The 19,817-nt window shown below is 33.1% G+C and overlaps 4 protein-coding genes and 1 long non-coding RNA gene across 7 annotated transcripts; 3 read left to right on the top strand and 2 right to left on the bottom strand.

Annotated features, from left to right (window-relative positions):
- The first annotated feature begins 2,058 nt into the window (after positions 1-2,058).
- On the top strand, positions 2,059-4,313 carry LOC127242892 (uncharacterized). 3 transcript variants are annotated; one of them, XM_051262611.1, is made up of 3 exons: positions 2,073-2,220; positions 2,816-2,939; positions 3,437-4,313. In XM_051262611.1, the coding sequence occupies exon 3, from the start codon at positions 3,461-3,463 to the stop codon at positions 4,013-4,015; it is 555 nt and encodes a 184-aa protein (XP_051118568.1). In that variant the 5' UTR covers positions 2,073-2,220; positions 2,816-2,939; positions 3,437-3,460; the 3' UTR covers positions 4,016-4,313. The 3 variants fall into 3 exon arrangements, with proteins under 3 accessions (XP_051118567.1, XP_051118568.1, XP_051118569.1); XM_051262610.1 differs by lacking the exon at positions 2,816-2,939 and having other exon boundaries at positions 2,059-2,220; XM_051262612.1 differs by lacking the exon at positions 2,816-2,939 and having other exon boundaries at positions 2,173-2,316.
- Positions 4,314-5,249: 936 nt separating this feature from the next.
- LOC127242893 (zinc finger A20 and AN1 domain-containing stress-associated protein 8-like) lies at positions 5,250-6,137 on the bottom strand. Its single transcript, XM_051262613.1, has one exon. It carries the CDS (start codon positions 6,135-6,137, stop codon positions 5,607-5,609), a length of 531 nt encoding a protein of 176 aa, XP_051118570.1. The 3' UTR covers positions 5,250-5,606.
- A 4,537-nt stretch (positions 6,138-10,674) lies between these two features.
- On the top strand, positions 10,675-14,041 carry LOC127243048 (serine/threonine-protein kinase Nek6-like). Its single transcript, XM_051262890.1, has 13 exons — positions 10,675-10,877; positions 10,994-11,060; positions 11,617-11,682; positions 11,764-11,810; positions 11,905-11,950; positions 12,028-12,108; positions 12,190-12,232; positions 12,322-12,371; positions 12,456-12,537; positions 12,624-12,673; positions 12,764-12,837; positions 12,928-12,979; positions 13,059-14,041. The coding sequence occupies exons 1-13, from the start codon at positions 10,744-10,746 to the stop codon at positions 13,902-13,904; spliced, it is 1,638 nt and encodes a 545-aa protein (XP_051118847.1). The 5' UTR covers positions 10,675-10,743; the 3' UTR covers positions 13,905-14,041.
- LOC127243049 (uncharacterized) lies at positions 10,901-13,144 on the bottom strand. The gene is made up of 4 exons (XR_007836917.1): positions 13,051-13,144; positions 12,296-12,949; positions 12,007-12,204; positions 10,901-11,792 (listed from the first exon to the last, which is right to left on the bottom strand). It is a non-coding gene; the product is annotated as an uncharacterized LOC127243049 (long non-coding RNA).
- Positions 14,042-17,011: 2,970 nt separating the features above from the next.
- Positions 17,012-19,750, top strand: LOC127243105 (zinc transporter ZTP29). Its single transcript, XM_051262971.1, has 12 exons — positions 17,012-17,367; positions 17,538-17,596; positions 17,858-17,950; positions 18,049-18,138; positions 18,234-18,315; positions 18,390-18,445; positions 18,522-18,578; positions 18,735-18,775; positions 18,847-18,914; positions 19,031-19,087; positions 19,180-19,297; positions 19,371-19,750. Exons 1-12 carry the CDS (start codon positions 17,295-17,297, stop codon positions 19,414-19,416), a joined length of 840 nt encoding a protein of 279 aa, XP_051118928.1. The 5' UTR covers positions 17,012-17,294; the 3' UTR covers positions 19,417-19,750.
- The last annotated feature ends 67 nt before the right edge of the window (positions 19,751-19,817 follow it).

Below are 19,817 nucleotides of genomic sequence, written 5' to 3'. Positions count from 1 at the left end.
TTTGAAGTTAAGTCTAATTATTTGAGTATTAGGCCTGGATCCGGGTCATAATCAGAGTAATATAATAATAATATATCAACCATACATATAAAAAAATAATTTCGAATAATATAATTATATTAAAAATATTTTTTTAGTTTAACATATTCATTATTTTATTGTAATATTTTTCTAATAAAATACATAATTTTTAATATACATTGGATCCGGTACATATGTAATTTTAAATTAAAATTTAAGAATTGTAAAAAAAGTGGATTTTTCGGATCCATCAAGTTTTACCGGGTATAGTATCGGTCGGATCTAGTGTAATTGGATCCAATTTAAATCTCGGATTTAACAATATATATTTGGAATGAATATCAGTTCCGACTGAACCCGACTTATAATTCAAATAAAATTTATAATAAATAATAATTTAAACAATAAATTTATTAATTTATTTAAAAAATATTGTACAATAAAAAATAATATAAATTTAATTAAATATATAATTTAAATAATAATTAATTTTAAAATTATTTAATTTTTTATATAAATATAATACTATTATTTTTTTTATAAGAGGATATAAATGTAAAAATTAAAATTTCAAGAATGAGATTTAAAAGTAACATGGGGTATCCCATTACAAAAAATCATTTATTTATTTGTAGAATTTTAGACCCACTTTTCAAATCCCATCATTTTAAATTCCACTTTTTGTTTTAACCAAACTTGGATTTTTCATGGGATTTTAAAATCCAAATCCCATGGAATCCCATTAAATCCTTAAACCAAACAGCCCATATTAGTGAAAAATATATAAAATTGTTTTGATATTTATATATGTATAAATCAATTGGTTATATAATGATATATTTGTAATTTATATAAAATTACATAATATTTTATATTAATATGTGATTATTTTTATTATAGTAGAAAATACTTTTTCAACCGGCCAAATTTATTATCACTTTTATTTTTAATCCGCTATATTTATGTCATTCTAATTTTGATAAAGTCAATCAAATAATATTTAATTATTACATTTCATTCGACAGTTATTTACAATATTTATTGTTACCTTTGTTACATTCTTTTTTCGTTTACTTTAATTTTTAACTAAATTTTTAAAATATATCAATTATATTATTTACTTTTTATCACTTTTTAAATAAAATATTATTATTTTTTTAATTTTTGTGCCAAACTTAAATGAATTAATTTTAATAGATTGAATGAATATATTTTTTTTTAGTTTGACGAACGAAAAATAATAAAAATAATATTTTCAATTGCGAAAAAATATAAAACTATCCTTAAAATATCCAACAAATGTAAAATTATATTTTAAATATAAATATAAAAAACAAGAGAAAAATATTATCTTAAATTAAAGAAGGCAGAAAAATAAGGAACAAACGACAAAATGTACTATAAATAAGTAAAAGAAAAGAATTTGAGATAAATATTATTACGGGCCAATAAACAGGCCACTCCATAAGAAGTTTTGAGAAAAAAAATTAAGTTGTTTTCAAAATTATTTTAATGTTTAGTTTTTTTTTTTTTTAATCTGACTTAATAAAAATAAAAGAAATTAATATACATAATTAAAAGAAATTTAGAATATGTATTTAATTTTATAAATATTATATTTTAATAAATATATAAATATAAATATTATTTTGTAAAAAATAAAATTTTATAAATATAATTAAATAAAATATTTATTTATTTATAAAAAATATAAATATATATATTTATCTATTGAAAAGAAATTAAAATAAATATTTAAATAGATTCTACATATAAAATATTAAAAATTTAATTAAATTAATTTATATTTATTAAAATATATTTTAAAATTAATAAATTTATTAAAAATATAAACACATAAAAAAATATATATATTTTTCTAACCTTACAAAACCGAGGTAGTATAATACAGGATCAATAAAAAATGAATTAATAAATCGATACCAACAGCACGTCTAAATTTTATATTATTATTATTATTATTATTATTATTATTATTGATATATTTGTTGATAAAGTCAACAATAAATCAATGTAATGTATGTGTGTATGGTATGTCGATCCAAATCCGACGGTGAAAGATTTATACCCCAAATCATCATTGTCGTCCTGACGTCTTTTCTCTTCTCTTCAAACCCTAGCTGCCGGACTGCCGCCTCCCCTCATTCCGTAACCTCCGACGCCTGCTTGCTCTCTCAGGTAATAAAATTACTGATGAAAATTTCGATTCTTCCATTTTACGTCTAGTGTCGGAGCGCTCAATTCTAGGCAACGAGGTGATGGATCCTTGAAAAGGTAAAAGGAACCCAATCTGTTGATTCGTATCAAATCTACAACCGGAGGTAGCGCTGTGGAGAGCGGCGTATTACTTTCTCACTGAATATCAATTTTCGGATGGATCTCTTTAGATGTTTGAATAAAGATAAACCGCGGTTTGTTATGATTTGGGTGGTGCTTAGTTTGATGGTTAGAGAATGGAAAACTGCAATAATCTCTGGAATATTGTTTGAAATTTTGAAAATTGAACATTTTTTTGAATCCTGCAATGATTAGAATTGGGCAACCTGCTTTGATCTGTATAGATGTATGATCCAAATTCAAATCTGTTTTGTTAGTGTGGACCAATTATATTGTGGATATGAATCTGTGAATCCGGATTGTAGACCAGTTATTGAATCAGGATTGTTCTTTCAGAAACTGAGAATTCCTATGGATGATCGATAGCTTATTGTAACATTGAATGCTAATTTGTGATTGGAGTGTTAATTTTTTGGCATATTTAAACAAAATGCAGAGTAATCTTTAATTTGGAGTTGTAGATTTCCTTTTCCCGGCCAAGATGTTTATGATTAAACCCAGAGGATTCTGCAAATTTTTTTGTCCCCTGTTGCTGTTGCTCTTGGTTAAGTAATTCATAGGTACTCACATTCCACCATGGACTCCTTGGGGATTGTTTTCGTGCAGCCATTGATTGAATGATTGTTGTTGGGCAACTTGCATTTTGAAATGGGATATTTGTTCAGATGTTGATTTGAGTTTTAGTGAATGGCGAATCTCGGAAGAAGTGTCAAATGTTTTTTTTATGACATTTGTATTTTGATATTTTGTTTTGTTTAGCATAAGACTTTACTTGTAGTTTGGAATGATAATTGTCATACTTTAAGATTCTTCATATCCATTTTGATTGTAATTTTACATATACAATAATTTTTATTTGTATGTTTTGTATGATTTCAAATAGTGGTTATTTCACTATCCCTTATCCTGCCATAGTGTTTTAGGGTTCGGCTGATAGTTACCACTATTTGACATTGACAACTATGTTCGATTTCAGTACTCGCCACCAAGTTTAAATGAACAAGTATCCCATGAATTGTTTTGTGCGTAATAACCGGCTATCGTTTCTTTTGTTCAGAAGAACAAGTCGTCAAAGAACACTATGGTTCGGGCATATTCTCAAGAACACACTTACAAGCATCCATGGGAGCGGGTGACTTCTGCGTCGTGGCGGAAATTCGCTGATCCAGAGAACAAGCATACTCTATCGCACATTCTTGAGGTCGACACTCTAAGCCACAAACTCGAACCGAGTGGGAAACTACACACAACTCGTGCAATAACCATTCATGCCCCCGGCCCGTGGTTTGTCCGAAAGATCATTGGCCAAGACATATGCCATTGCGTCGAATCAACTCTTGTGGATGCGAAGTCGCGGTCGATGCAGCTAGCCACGCGGAACATCAGCCTCCAAAAGTTCATCGAGGTTGAAGAAAAAATCAGGTATGACCCCCACCCAGAAAATCCGGACGGATGGACACTTTGCAGGCAGGAAACAACGATAAGGATAAAGCCTCTGTCGGCATTGGCATCGATGGCGGAGAGGATAGAGCAGAAATGCGTCGACAAGTTTCAACATAACAGCGCAAAGGGGAGAGAGGTGATGGAAAGGATGTGTAAGTATCTCGAAGCTGAATCCCGAGGAATATATCGCTAGCTAGCTGAATCACGGTAAACCTGTTTTTTGGCACTGGTCTTACAGGTTTTGGATCTTATATAAATACGATATATAGTACCATCCCCCGAAAAACTGTCTTAACCACCGATGTCCCGGTTAGTTCCTTTGTTGCGGCGTAAAGTAGTGAGTTTAACATGTAATGTAATAGCCTCTTCTCTTCTCTTGTGCTGTGTTGTGTTGTGTTGTGTTGCGACAGACAGACAGCTATGGTCATTGGATGTCGATGATGTTGTTGATGGAATGGAAGGAGGAATAAATTTGTCCTTTCCTTACAGAATCCCATATATATCTTCTATTTCTATTTCTAATTCTAGTTCTTGTCTTGTGTGTTCCTTCCCTCCCATAGGCATAGCATCAATGAATATTTTTGGTGTTTCCTTGAGCCTTGTGCTTTTTCACACCTCAAACTCAACCAAAAGAAACACATCTAGGGTGTTTGTCAAAAAAAAAATACTATTCCATCTGTCGTCAAATTTATACTCTCTCCGTCCCATTGTAAGATTGTCATTTTCCATTTTTGTTCCTTCCAAAAGAAGGTTATTATTTTATAATTTAGTAATTGTACTACTTACCTAATATAATAAATATTATTTTAACTTACAATATATTACACAAATGTCATTATTTTTATATTATAATATACTAATAGGGATATTTTTATCTTTTTTACTATAATTTAATATAATACTAATATTAAAAAATCTACTATTCTGGACGGAGGAACATCAATACCAAATACAAACTAGAATTATTTAAACCCTATCAAAAGAAATACACTCATGACATATAATGGCCTGTGATTTTTTATTATTATTATTATTATTATTTCACTAAGATAGTATCTATTTATTCATTTATTTTTAAAATATCAAATTAAATAATATTTTTTATTTTTTATATTATATTAAAAATTAAATTTTCATTTAAAATACCATCTATTAATAAAAAATTATTCAAATTTAATTTTTGACCGTTCAAAAACCCGAAAATCAGATTGACAAACAAACACTTGTTGGTCGATTTTGCTATCTTATGAGAGGAAGGCGCGGGATACTATCAACTTGTTGGTTTACACAACACAGCTATTTTATGGTATCATATTCTTCATATAGCCCTGCATTTTATTAGAATAATATCTTCTACTACCAAGACGACAACAGAAATGATTCACATAATAATAATAATAATAATAGAGTAATTCTGCAAGGAGAGAGAGAGAGAGAGGAGAGAGGTGGTTTTGGAAATAGATATAATTACAAGGTGTCTGTCTCTTGATGAAATGGTGTTTCCAAGACACAATAAAATCTCTCACACTATTCTATTCAATTCAGACATGATGAAACACAGCAGCAGCAGCAGAAGAAAGACATGCAATAACACCACAACAGAACATATAAGACGAGTTTCATGGAGGTCGTCGAATGGATGGGTACCTGCACTGCACAAGGCGAGGAGGCGACCCCAATGATGATGATGATGATTTAACAGTAACTGAGCTCAATGCAACAGCCAGGTGAATCCAATCGAAACCATTTCATAACCAAGTAAGTGTGTGATCCATGTTTCTTCCCTAGATTTTATCGAGCTTTTCTGCCTTCACCACAGGGTTGGCTTTCGCTATTGCATCCTGCGCTGCACTACGGTAATCGAACTGGCATCCGTGTTTGTCAGAGTAGCGATGTGCTCCGCAGAAGAGGTTGCCGCAACGGCACGTAAATCCAGTTAGGCCTACGCGCTTCTTGCAAGTGCTGCATCGACTCGGCCCTGCCTTAGCCTTAGCCTTAGCCTTGGGTTCGCCGGCCTCGTCAGAGCTCGACGCTTGTTTTGATGGCAGTGATACCGGCTTGACTTGTGCCAAATCAGTCTGCGCATTCCCAGCATCTGCAGCAGGAGACCCCTGCTCGGTGCTGCTAGACGATCCATTAACAATGTTTTCAATAGACGAGGCGGCGAGCTTCGCTTGTTCTTGTTTCAGTATCAGGTCCTTGTAACACTTGGAGCACATGTTCAGGTTCGCGGCACTACCAAAGAAACCACAGTTGTTGATGCACAGAATCGGGCCTTCCGGAGGAGGTTGGCACCCTGTCTCATCATGCTCCATCTTACAATCTCTGTTGCACTGAATTCGTCGCGAAAACAAATAAAAAAATGATTTCATTAAACCTTTCTACACAAGAAAAAACAAACAACGAAACTAAAGCACAAAGAATACTTTCTTAATTCGCGTATGCCAAATGAACCACAGATGAAGGGCATCAAAATATTTATATAGGTTCAGTAATTCAACAAAAACATTCCATGAATGGTACAAAACGATCATGGGGGCAATGTATATCACCTAAGGCAGGACAGATCAAAAGGTTGCAATTAAAGAAAGCTACCATGAAACAATACTTATAAACTATGGTTATAAAACAGTAATTCTTTGGTGCTGGAAATAATACACTTCAAAAGTATGTCTAATTTGACACAAACACGATCGACAAGACAAAGCGCAACCCGAAGACATCTTCGTTGCAACAATTGTCATTTGATCTGATGCTGAACACATAAAGATTGTTGAGAACTACACTGAAGATATTAATAGAATTGTGTTCCTACAAAATACCTCTGAAGGCAAGTAAGTCTATACACATAAACAGATCAGTCCTGATTCAAGTCAACAAACACAGAATAGATCCCCCAGTTTCACATTTAAATAAAGAATAATTAATACAAAGTGATATGTCTGTTGTGTTAGTATGAATTGTTTGCCCTAAAACAAAAATTTCAGGATGAAACAAATAATCAAGACAGACATGAATCGTCGCCAAAACACAAACACTCTGCAGATATAACAAAAATCTCCATGAGGCATCGCAATTTCCAAAACCGATTCGAACAAATAAAACAGACACAAAATCCTGCATAGGCAACGCATCCATCGAAATTAACGCGTAAAATTCAACTAAGTAGCGGCGGAATTGCAAGGTTCATGCCGCGTCGATTCGAAACCCTACCGAATTGAATCAACCAGGAGAGAACCAAAAGAAAAAAATAAATAAAAATCCTCCCAAGTCCTCCGAATCAACCCGTTCACTTCACGGTATTTAACAACAACAAAGATAATCATGGATCTGATCTGAGACAGACAGGGAGGAGATAAAAGAAGATACCTTTCCCTGTCACGTCACGAACTTTCCCCAACGAACAATCTTTCCCGATTAGCTCGCCCGAGTCGTGGATGATTGATTCCTCTTTCTCAGGGCTTTCCCCTTCCCCTTCGCCTTTCCCTATTTCGCCTTTCCTCTTTTGCCCCTCCATAGAGATTTAATGGCAATTTGACCGTTGCACCTGAATTTTGTGGACACCAATTATTTTATTGTTTTCTTTAGTGGGTGGCTTTAATTTAAAACTATTGAATTATATAATTATACAACCAATTATTGAATAAATTACTAAAGAACTTTGTTAAATTATATTATTGATCTGTCGAACTACTAATTTGCTGCAGTAAATTTGGCTTCAATATTTGAAATTATGGAAATATGTACTCTCTTAATATATATATTTGAAATTATTGAATAAATTACTAAAGAACTTTATTTATCTCAAATTCAATGTAATATTTTTAAATTTAAAAACAATTAATTATATTTATAAACTTCATTCATCATTTCAAAATTAATAAATATGTATTTACCTCTTCAATTGTATCATAAAATTTCAAAATTATCTTAAACTTTTTACTTAATATTTTCCCTCTAAATTTGCCGTGCCGATCTCAAATGTTGCGCAGTGTTTAGAGTACCAGTTTTTTAATTGGAGCCAAATTATTACGGATGCATTTTATTACGAATTAAATTGGAAGATGTAGTTGATGTTGAAATGTTTAATTACAATTTACAAGTTTATAATTTAATATAGTAGGTTCTACTTTTACATAATTTGAAAATTAGTTGAGTTGGATTTGTAACTGACGTCTCAGATCACCTACACATGGTTCGCTCGGAATGACTTGCCTTGTTACAAAATTTGCAGAGTATCATAGAGTTTATTCATAGGGCATTCGACGAATAGCGGCATAAGAAAAACATGTTAATTTTTTTTTATTGGAATAACAAATCCAATCATTTATGTGAAAAATATAACCATTGTTCTTTTTACCATGTTTTTTAATTTTTTTTTTTTACCTATTTATTCCACACAATTTTTCCAGAAAAATATATACTATTTTACAAATTTATAAAATAAAAAGAATAATTGATTATGCATAGAGAGAATAAAACTACAGTTAACTCATCTGTAGGTCCTTTTAATATACAAAAATATTTCAGATTCCATAGGTGTAGTAGTTGCTTTTAATATAACACGATTCTAATATGCATCACCTTTTTTCTAACAAAAAATAACTAAAAAAATATACCTTTGTTATCTATAAGGGGTTGTTTGGTTCAAAACTTTTTTTAATGGGATTAAAATTTTGCAATAGAATTTATATGTGATAGAATTTATTGTATTTAGGATTTGGAATCCTATCATGTGTTTGGTTAGAGCTGTTTGGAATCCTATATAATGTATTTAGGATTTATAATTATCCTTCACGAGTTTTTATTTATTGTAATAAATTAAATTTTACATCCATTTTTTTCTGTATATTTTATTTTTTACTATATTTAGTGTATTATAATAAAAAAATTTAATATGATTTTCGATTAATAATAAAAAAATATAATATATATATTCATACAAAATATATACTGTACTATATAATCATACAACAATTTAATTATTTTTATACTGTCTGACATTCTTTTTCATATTTAATATAAAGAAAACACTTTAAACTAAAAATACAAAATTAAAACACTAGTAAAATAAATTAAAATTATTAATTTATTTAAATTATCATTAGTAAAATAATTAAATATAAATAACATTAATAATTTTAAATAAATATATGATTTGTAGTAGTATGCTTAAATATAATATTATATTTTATAAAACCAATAAAATATAATTTAAATGTAAATATATATAGATTTAATATTAGAAAAAAAAAGAGAAATATGATTTTATTTTTATGGAATGGTATAATAGTAAAATATAAAATGCAATGATATGAGATTTTAAAGTAACAGGGATACACTCATACTGAAAAATCCTGCATTTGCAGGATTTTAAAATCTCATGCTAAAATCCCATCATCAATTTTATAACAAAATATGGATTCATTAGGATTTTAAAATTCAAATTCCATGGGATTCCAGTAAATCCACGAACAAAATAGCCCCTAAGAGTCTCATTTTATATTAAAACATAATACAAATTTTTAAAAATTGTAAAAATACTTCGATTAGTATCTTATAATACTATATTTGTACAAAAAAAAAAATTATACAAATATAATATATTATTAATGTTAAGTACGCAAAATGTAAATGTGACCACTTCTGACGGAGGAAGTATATAATTTAATCGTATTTTTTACTATTTTCAATAACCAACAATAAATTTTAAAATTTTTATAAATATTTAAACAACAAAAAAACAAAAAACCTAATATTGTTGCCAATATCCACATCTTTTAGTAGGTTTGTGTTCTTTTTATTAAAAAAAGAAAAATTAAATACATTTATTTATATAAAAATAATCAAATAATAAAAATCATAAAAGAACACAACTTTTGTTTCAAGATGATCATTATGCAGCTAAGAGGTTAAAAACAAAGGGATGATTTTATTATGCAAGGGCAAAATAGACATTGAACAGATGCAACTAATAATTAGGATCTATATATATTTTATACAACAAATCATTCAACAATGCACCAAATAGGATTTGGTTGATATTAGAATATAAGAGTGGTCGAGTTTTTAGTGTGATGCGGACGAACCCTACCAACGCCATCTTAATTTGAATCTCTCTTTCAGTCCAAAATTTTATTCAATACACATTTGGTGTTTAAAACAAAAAATGAATTAAAAAAAAAAAAAAGAAACATTTCATTCAACATTTAAGACAAGAAGCAACAGTCCCAAATACAACACTACAAATTAAAGAACTACTAAACTTGCAAGATATTGTTCCAAAGAATTATTAAATATGGTACTGCTCAACAAAATTACACATAATCAAGACAATAAAATATATGCATATATTTTGCCGAGCAGCCGTGCAATTCATTTTATTAATTATCATTATATCTACCGTCGCATCAAATACATTCATTTTTATTCAAACTTTTTACTATACATTCATTTTTATTCAAATTTTTTACTATCCGCAAATGAATTCAAAACTTCAAAATACTTTCAAAACATATCTCAACACAATCTAAATAATTTTGACAATTTCACAGGGACAATGACCGAGCAACCTCCAAGTTTGTTAGAATGTCCTAAAGGAATATGAAAATGCAAGCAAAGTCTTAGCCTTTTTGTCATTACAATTCTCATCCAAACACACCCTACCTTTCTTCTCTCTTTTCTTTTCCTCTCACCACTTTGCTTTTCCCTCAAACCTTCCCTCCCTTTTCAATTAAAAATTTTGGGCACCATTCTTTCATTCCATTTATTATATTCTTGACTTTAATGCCCCACCTAGTTTAGTGTTTCTTGATTTCTTTCTTCATCTCCCAACATTTCCTACAACTTATGTCATTATTACAACAACCTAGTGCCAACAAGTGTCAAGCCCCACTCTCTAACACTTCTTGAATTTCATTCATGCCCCCTTCAATGGAGGAAACAGCAAGCAACAGAATCAAATCAAAGATGCAAGACTATGAAGTTGCAGAGCAGATAGGAAGAGGGGCTTTCGGGGAAGCTTTTATTGTCATTCACAAGGCTGAGAAGAAGAGGTAAAAACCCACACACACACACAAAAAAAAAAGATTTCACATTTTTCATTACATGATCATGATCCTGTTGTAATAATCACATCACCCCTTCATGTTTTCTACTTAATCATCTGTAGGTATGTTATGAAGAAGATTCATCTAGCTAAGCAAACTGAAAGTTTTAAGCAAACGGCGCATCGGGAGGTGACTCACTATTCTGTAAATTGTGCAAAATTATTACTGCTATAATTTTTATTTTTCATTTTCTTCCTACTTGTATCTGTAGATCAAGATGATTACTACTCCATTAAAGAAAGAGAATTATTCTGGTTAGGCAGACCTAAGATGCAACTTTAATCATAGTTTAATAAGGCAAAGAGAAATAGGGACCATAGGTATAGAAGAATCATTCATAATAATGGCAAAGAATTAAGGTTATGGTGTTCTCACCAACCTCTCCTTGCCTCTTTCAATGAGAATTCACCTACCACCTGTCACAAAAGAGAACAGCAATCGAATAAATTGCAAGAGCAGAAAGTAGAAAATAATTGCAACCTAACTAGACTTTCACATTTAAATTTGTGCAGGGAATGATAGGCTTCAATAAGTAAGTGTGGCTAAATAAATAATGATGTTCTTCAAATACTATTAATACCTATATAGGAATTGAATTCAACTAATTCTACTAAACAGAAATTTGATATGTTCCATTTTTTAGTATTGAAGCATGTAAAATAAGAATATCGAGCGAATCTTGCAGATGGCTTTGATGGAGAAGCTGAACAATCCGTACATCGTCAAGTACAAAGATGGATGGGTAGAGAGGGTAAATGAAAGTCTGTTTCTACTATAGGCCTTACTTGATTTGTTCACATATGATACTCATGGGTGCATCCTACTGAATCAGGACTCATATATGTGTCTCGTGACAAGTTTCTGTGAAGGAGGAGATATGTGAGTGTTAGTGAGCTTATTCGAATGAGTTTCAATAGTCAATCCGCCATTAAATTTTGACAAAGTGACTTCTAACAATTTCACAACCTGTTAGGGCTGAGATGATAAAAAGAGCTAGACATGTATACTTCCCAGAATCGGTAAGGAACGATATATATTGAGAATTCTTAAGCGTTTTACGACGACTATAGAATACCTGAGCCTTTTGTTTCTACAGAAGATTTGCAGATGGCTGACTCAGCTGCTTTTAGCATTAGATTACCTGCATTCAAACCGCATCCTTCACAGAGATCTGAAGGTACATTAATTTCTTCGGCGAATGTAAACCAATGAGCTATATAGATTCCTTGCACTGATTCCTTCCTTATATTGGATCCAGTGCTCTAACATTTTCCTTACGAAAGACAACAACATCAGACTTGGTAAGATGCTAGCCAGTTTTATATAACATAAGCTAAATATAGATGTTTCATCAGTATAGATACCTGTGCCTGATACGAGACATTTTCAGGTGATTTTGGACTAGCAAAACCGCTCCATCAAGATGATCTTGCTTCATCGGTATCCATCTTTCTTCTCATTCCTTGACAAGTGTCACTGAGGAAACTACGCACTCACGGTGTTCAAATCGTGTGTTATATTTAGGTTGTGGGAACTCCTAATTACATGTGCCCGGAAATTCTAGCAGACATACCCTATGGCTATAAATCGGACATATGGTCTTTAGGTAGGTGCCCACCCCAACTTTCCAAAAGATCACCTGGCTGGATTTAGACGTTCTTAGAAAAAGCTTGAGTTCTGATATTTCCTCAGGTTGCTGTATCTTTGAAATAGCAGCACATCAACCACCATTCCGGGCTTCAGTAAGTTAGAGAACAAGTAGTTATCTCGTTGATCTTCGAACATATTAACTCCATTTTCAGTTTTAATAAGTACAGTGTTTTACTAAACAGGACATGGCTGGACTTGTTAACAAAATAAACAGATCCTCCATTTCTCCCCTTCCAACCATATATTCATCTTCGCTGTGAGTGGAAGGACACTCCAACTGCTCATTCAGAAATGCTTTCCATTTCCTATACTGATGATATGTTTTTTCACAATCTTGACATTGTAGGAAGCAGCTGATCAAAAGCATGCTTAGGAAAAGCCCACAGCATAGACCGACCGTTAGTTGCATTTATAATTTATTCTTCTATGAGTATTGATGGAAGAAATATAATGATTTAATCGAATTTACTTGTGTAGGCTGCAGAACTCCTGAGGCATCCACATTTACAACTGTATCTAGCTCAGAACGGAAACTTAGCTCCAGCTTTTCTTCCGGTAAAATCTGAAACAGAGTGGAAGAGCAAATCAGATAGAAAACGGCTTTCAGAAAAACACATGCATAATGAGTGCAAGGCAAACAAGAAAGGGCAGATAAAAGACTCCCATGATCTCGGGGAACTGGATAGAAAGGCTCGTTCTAAAGTTCCTAATTCGTTCAAAATCACTGGATTTAGTACTAAAAGTAATCCAAAGAAAGGTAAAGGATTCGACACAAACGGTCGTCATTGCAAAAGTATCAGTTCCAGATCCTCATCAGGGTCAAGTACACTGACGGATCAAGATACAGAGCAAAATGGTTATTATCAGCAAGAGCAACATCCAAGTAAAATAGGCACTGAGGATACACCAATGCCCGAAAGGTGCCGTGGGATGGAACATCAAACTGTATACATCAATTGGCTCCATGAAGATTGGGTGCCAGAAGCACAAATAGAAATCCCTTCATCTAAAACAGATGATCAAGATTCTTCCAAGCAAACAGAAGAGGAACGAGCACAGAAGTCACACTTTATTGACCCACAAAATTTAAGACAATGTAATAGCTGTCTACTGGAAGCCAAAGTTTTAAATGAACAGAAAGCACAGGCTATGGAGTCACTGCTAGAACTTTGCGCACAACTATTCAAGCGGAAAAGGTTTGAGGAACTTGCAGGAATTCTCAAGCCATTTGGCGAAGAAGCTGCCTCATCAAGAGAAACTGCAATTTGGTTGACAAAAGGACTGATGAATATGCAACAAAATGACAGAGAACCCAATAGCTAATGCTGCTGTTTCTTGTATATTTTAGCAATGTTATATGTACGACAACATTGAGTTTAAAAAAAAGGTTCTTGTTGATTATATGGACTAGGAATCAGTACTTAGCTAAAAATTGTCTTCTATCCACATTGGCGGAGAAACCAATATCCCATCAAATACCTATTATTCCTCACAAAATATCACACCAAATTATTATTAACAAAATACAGAAGTCCTGCTTACACAACAATGATTTTGAATTTTGGTATTATTCTCTTTTAAAAAATATAACATAAAATATATTTTCTCACAAATTATTCATTAATTACTAAATTTTTACTATTCTCAAAATTTCAAAACTCCAAAACCCTCAAAAATTCTTTGCCTAAACAAAACATTTTTCATCTCGAGCATAATATTATGTGATCGCTTCACATTTATTTTCAGAAAATAAGAGTTTAGCAAGGTAATTTTTGCGAGAGACAATTCACAGTTTTAGTTCCAGGTCCATATTCAATGTTGAAAGCCTGTTTTAACCAATGGCTAATTCAGCCATGAAAACACAGTATCACCGGAATTCCCTTCTCCAACAAAGATTTCTAGGCATTTATCTAAAGCTTCCATTATTGTTCCGATTAAGTTCAATTGTCAAATTCATTGTAAGGAAATTGAATTCAATCTAGCCTCGAAAGCCATCATTTCTTTCCACCCTTTCTTCACTATCGCTCATGAGATTCATCTAGTTTTCAATACTCAATAATCCCAAATCAAGGGAGGCCATGACCGCTTTCTCTACAATTAATGAAGAACTTGAACCACAGCTACACCGACACAGTTCCCACAAAGAAAAGTAAAGTTAGAGAATCAAGAACAGTTCCCAAAATCCTATGGGGCCTAACAAACAAGTTCCCTTTCCTCCCAAACCAAGAAAAAGAAGTAGTCTACATAAAAAATGCCTTAAAAGCTGTCCCTCTACAAACCCAAAAGGCAGAAACAGAGACAGAGAGAGATACCTGCCAATTCGAACGTTACACAGTCTCTTTCACAGTGGGACCCTCACCAACGTTATACTCGACCGTTAACACCGAAATTAAATTAAACCAATTAACAAAATCTACCACATACATACATAATTCAACAGTACCACTCCAACACAACGGCTATAAATACGAACCCTAATCGCCTCCTTCCTTCATCGCATCCAATTCATTCATTCCAATATTCAACAAACACCACACACTCACAAAAGCAACGCTTAATTTTTCCGCAAGTAGCAGTAATGGAGCGATTCGGAACTTACCAGTTGGCAATCCTCGCAGCTTTCGCGATCATCATCTCCGCCGCGTCTGTCTCCGCACAGGAAGCTGGCTTCTCGCCTGCTCCGGCGCCTGGACCGGACGCCGGAGCTGGATTCGCCGTCAGCGAACCTAGCGCCTTGATCTGCTTCTCCGTGATCCTGTCTCTGATCGCCGCCTTCCTCCATTGAACTGCGATCTGCGCTAGAGATCTTGGAGGATGAGCGATACATACATACACACACATATATATACATATATATATATATACACGCATATTTCTACATTTCGTATTTCCTCCGACGCCATTGCTGAGACTTGAGAGTGGATTTTATTTATTTTGAATTTTTAATTTTGAATTTTTTGGAGCCCTAATTATTGGTTAGGGCCTGGTGAGGATGTTGTTATGTATTCTTATTTATGCATAAATAAATAAAATTTCATTTATATTATTTTGAATGTGGGGCCGGGTGATATAAAATAGTAGTACAGTGTCGTTGATGTTTCGATCGGCCCTCCAATTTGAAACAACAGGCTGGGGTTCCGGCTATGGATGAACATTCGAAAAAATTGATTTTTTTCGGTTTGATCTGTTCTATTAATTATTTTGATTTTTTAATTGAATTTATAAATTTGAGTTTTCGGTTATGATTTTTAATTTTCAAATCGAATTTATATTTTTTATTTGATTCATCATCCTTGAGTTACTTGCAACGTGTAAATGAAAAATAAATTAAATGAATGAGTTTGAGACCAACTCTAACCCACTGGGCAAATAATGGGAGAAGGGGCTTCAATTTACTCCCAGATCCCCCCATTTTCTAAGTAATGTAAAATGTACCTCCGTTCTAAAATGGATCAAAATTTTATGATATTTTGTGATGTTTTTTATATTTTTGTTATTTCTTTTTGGGATGTATTGTTTAATTTTATTTTTTAGAATATGATATATAATTTTATATATTAAAAGATTATGTATAATTTTATTTTTTAAAAAGATAATGTATAATTTTATTTTTAAAATTAATATATGAATGATTTTACTTTTCGACATTTAATATAATTTTATTTTTTAAAGTTATTTGTACTTTTATTTTATAAAAATTTATGTATAATTTTTTATTTTAAATAATTATTTGTCTTGATAGCATTTAATTATTTATTTAAAATTATTTTATTTGTAATAGTTATTAATTATAAACGTTAATTTTAATATACGTAATTTTTAAATAAAATAGTATAAATTAATTATATGTGTATGGATTATAATGTAAAAATAATTAAAGTTGGGGTGTAATTTATAAATATAAAAAGTTATAGTAAAAATGTCATTTTATTACTTTTAACTGCATATTATAATTAAAATATTATTATTTCTTAAATACCGTGCCAAAAAGTAATGATGTGATGTAAAGTAAAGTATTTGTAGAAAAAAGTGAAGTGTTTAATGAAATGTCTACTTTGTAATTTATACTTTGTAGCTGGACGGAGAAATATAAAAGAAGAATATATATGAAATATATTTTTTGGAGTAAAAATTGAAATTTATGATTGAAATAAAATGACGTAAATCATTGTACGATAGGAAGATGGAACGAACGGTTGAAAATGGCGTGAGTATCATTGTAATAATTCCATAAATTTTAGTTTGTTCAGTGTTAAACCGAATCTAACCTAATTAGTTTTGTTCAATTTAATTTGATTTTGCAAATTTTGGTTGTCAGGCCGGCTGGCTGACGCTGCTGCAGACAGACAGACAGATAGATAGATAGATAGATAGATGGATGGATGGATAGATTGGCAGAGATACCTCTCTCCTTTTGACGTTTCTTGGACTCACTCACTCACTCACCCATTCACTGCCCCAATCATCAATCCATCCTTTTCTTCAGCCCTACTTTTTCCTTCTTCGTCCCTTGCCCAACACTCTTTTCTTTCTCTCTCTCTCTCTCATAAAACCGCCATTTCCATGCCAAATCCCCCCGACTCCGCGTGTATTATTCTTGTTATTACAGAGGGAAGGGAAGAAAACGAACGCCGCCGCCCCCGCATCATTTTCTCTGGGAATTTCCCGACCCTCTACTAGGAATTTCGAACAAGGGGTGGACTGGGGGTTAAGATGGGGTTTATGGATTCCCAGGTTCTGGTGGCTCTCGCCCTCTCACTTGTCGGTGGCTTCAGCACCTCCATTGGTCAGTTCTTCTTCATTCTTTTACAAAAATATAAAATAAAATAAATCTCATTAGGGTTTGGAGGTCCGATTCCTGCTCTTTCACTGTCAATCGAAAATTTTAGAATCGGTGGTTTACCAATGAATTCTCGAGCGGTAATCAACTTTCACCAATTATATGATTCTGATCAGGGGCACTTCTTGTCGTCGTCAATCGATCCCCCAATCTGAGGATGCTCGGGCTTTTACAGGTACTCGAAACAAACAATCAATCAATCAATCAATCAAGCAGCAATTTTCATCCATTTTTTTGCATCGAAAAGAAAGGCTGTGTTTCTTGTTGAAATAGTGTGATTTGCTTTTTTTTTTTTTTTTATTGAAATGAGTATTGAAACCGATGCTTATAGAGGGAAAATAAAGAGAACGGAAAATTAAATCGAAAGATGAAAACACAACAAGAGAATTGGAAGTTATTGTAGGTCTGATTTCATTTCGGCGTCTTCTTGTTGAAGGGTTTTGCCGCCGGGCTAATGCTGAGCATATCGTTCTTAGATTTGGCCCATAATGCCATAAACTCCATCGGCTTCTTGAAGGGGAATCTCTGGGTAATTAAGATTAAGACTCCTCGATAAGTTAATTACACTGGGTTCGATCATCTCTTTTGTGATTTTATTCTTAATTGCTAACTCGTCAGTCGTCTTAGTTCTTTGCAGGCGTAGTTTTCTTCGCTGTTGTTGCTAATTTTATTCCCGAACCAACTCTCGCCCCTGTCCCTGATTCGAAGAGCAAGAAGGTTTGTAAGTTGGTGTTTTAATTTCATTCTACGGGTGGATTGTAATTGTTATTCGTTGGATGGAGAAAATGCTGATGAGAATAATGTGGCAACAGAGAAACGGGGACGAAGGAGGTAAGGATATTATGAAGAAGCGTCGTCGCCAAGTCTTGTTCAGCGGAATCGTCACTGCTATAGGTCAGATCATTTCGACATTTTGGTTTACCGTTCTGTAGAGCTGTAGAGTTGGTAGTTCTCATTCTTCTCGACAGGTATAAGTCTGCATAATTTCCCGGAAGGAATGGCTGTGTTCCTCGGGTCGATCAAGGTAAGCGCTCTCGTGCTTTTGACACTTAGCCTCAATGTGAAGCTTCTTTCTGGAATTGCTGTTCGTATGTCTCAAGGGCATTCGCGTTGGGCTGAACTTGGCGTTGGCTATTGCTTTGCACAACATTCCTGAGGTACATTCTTGCTGGACATAGAATTTAAGAGTTTGAACATAAATTGTGAACATCATCAAGACACAGCTACTTGTTCTTAGGTTACTAACCAAGAAGTTCCCCACCTGCTATTTTTCCTGTCTCACTTGAGATCATTTCCTTTTGACTTCTCAACAGGGGGTCGCTGTTGCACTTCCAGTTTATTTCGCCACGCAGAGGTACGTGTGGATCCCCTGTGTTACCATTCGATGATTGATAAGGCATTTGATGAATTTATGTTCAATCCCAGCAAATGGCAAGCATTCAAGCTGGCAACCCTTTCGGGATTTGCAGAGCCGCTAGGCGTAATTATTGTAGGTCTGAATTCTATTATTCCATCCTCTTGACGTACTTTAGAGAGATGTTGTCGAATAAAAACTAGCTTCACGATGACTCTCTCTCTCTCTCTCTCTCTTGTTGGTGATCTGCTGCAGCGTACATATTTCCCAGCAGCCTAAGCCCCGAAATCCTTGAGGGCCTATTAGGATCAGGTTGGTTTATTATCCCCTTTCCACGGAAAATGAGTTCTCTCCCTCTCTCTCTCTCACTTGTTTCCGTTGGGTGTGATGATCATTGCATTCAGTTGGCGGGGTCATGGCCTTTCTAACTCTGCACGAGATGCTGCCGTTGGCGTTCGACTACGCAGGGCAAAAGCAGGCCGTAAAAGCCGTCTTCTTCGGCATGGCTTTCATGTCAGCCAGGTAACTTGCTTTCCCCAAACCATTGTAGGCTTCTTCCTGTCTGTCTTATTGGATCTTCTCTTCTGTTTTGCAGCCTGTATTTTCTAGAGATCAGCTTACCCGCAGAAATGAGCTTGTAGGCAACCGGGCAGTTAGTTACTTATTCGGAAACCTTTTTATTATCCTTTCTCCTTCGTATTGTAAATGTCATCTGTGGACCAACATGTGACCAATTCTTGGATAAAAACAAAAGAAACAACTCTCTCTCTCTCTCTCTCTCTCTCTCTCGCCGAAATATTAAGCTTATTTATTTTGCACATCCAAGGGAGCCAGCCAATAGAACAAGAAACACTTGAACTAACCATGTTCCTTCGGACTTTTTTTCTGTTGATTTTATATTATTTGATACTACCTGTAGCAACATTTTGAATTTGATACGAAAATTTAAATAATTTGAAATAATTTAAGTGAAAATTATATTATGTAATTGAATAGATAAATATATTTCTAGTTGAATGATGCGATAAAATAAAATATATAT

The sequence above is a fragment of the Andrographis paniculata genome, unplaced genomic scaffold, assembly GCF_009805555.1.
Source record: "Andrographis paniculata isolate CXL003 unplaced genomic scaffold, ASM980555v1 Contig89END, whole genome shotgun sequence".
Taxonomy (NCBI): Eukaryota; Viridiplantae; Streptophyta; class Magnoliopsida; order Lamiales; family Acanthaceae; genus Andrographis; species Andrographis paniculata.
The sequence above is the reverse complement of the archived record's forward strand: the minus strand, read 5'-3'. Positions and strand labels throughout refer to the sequence as shown.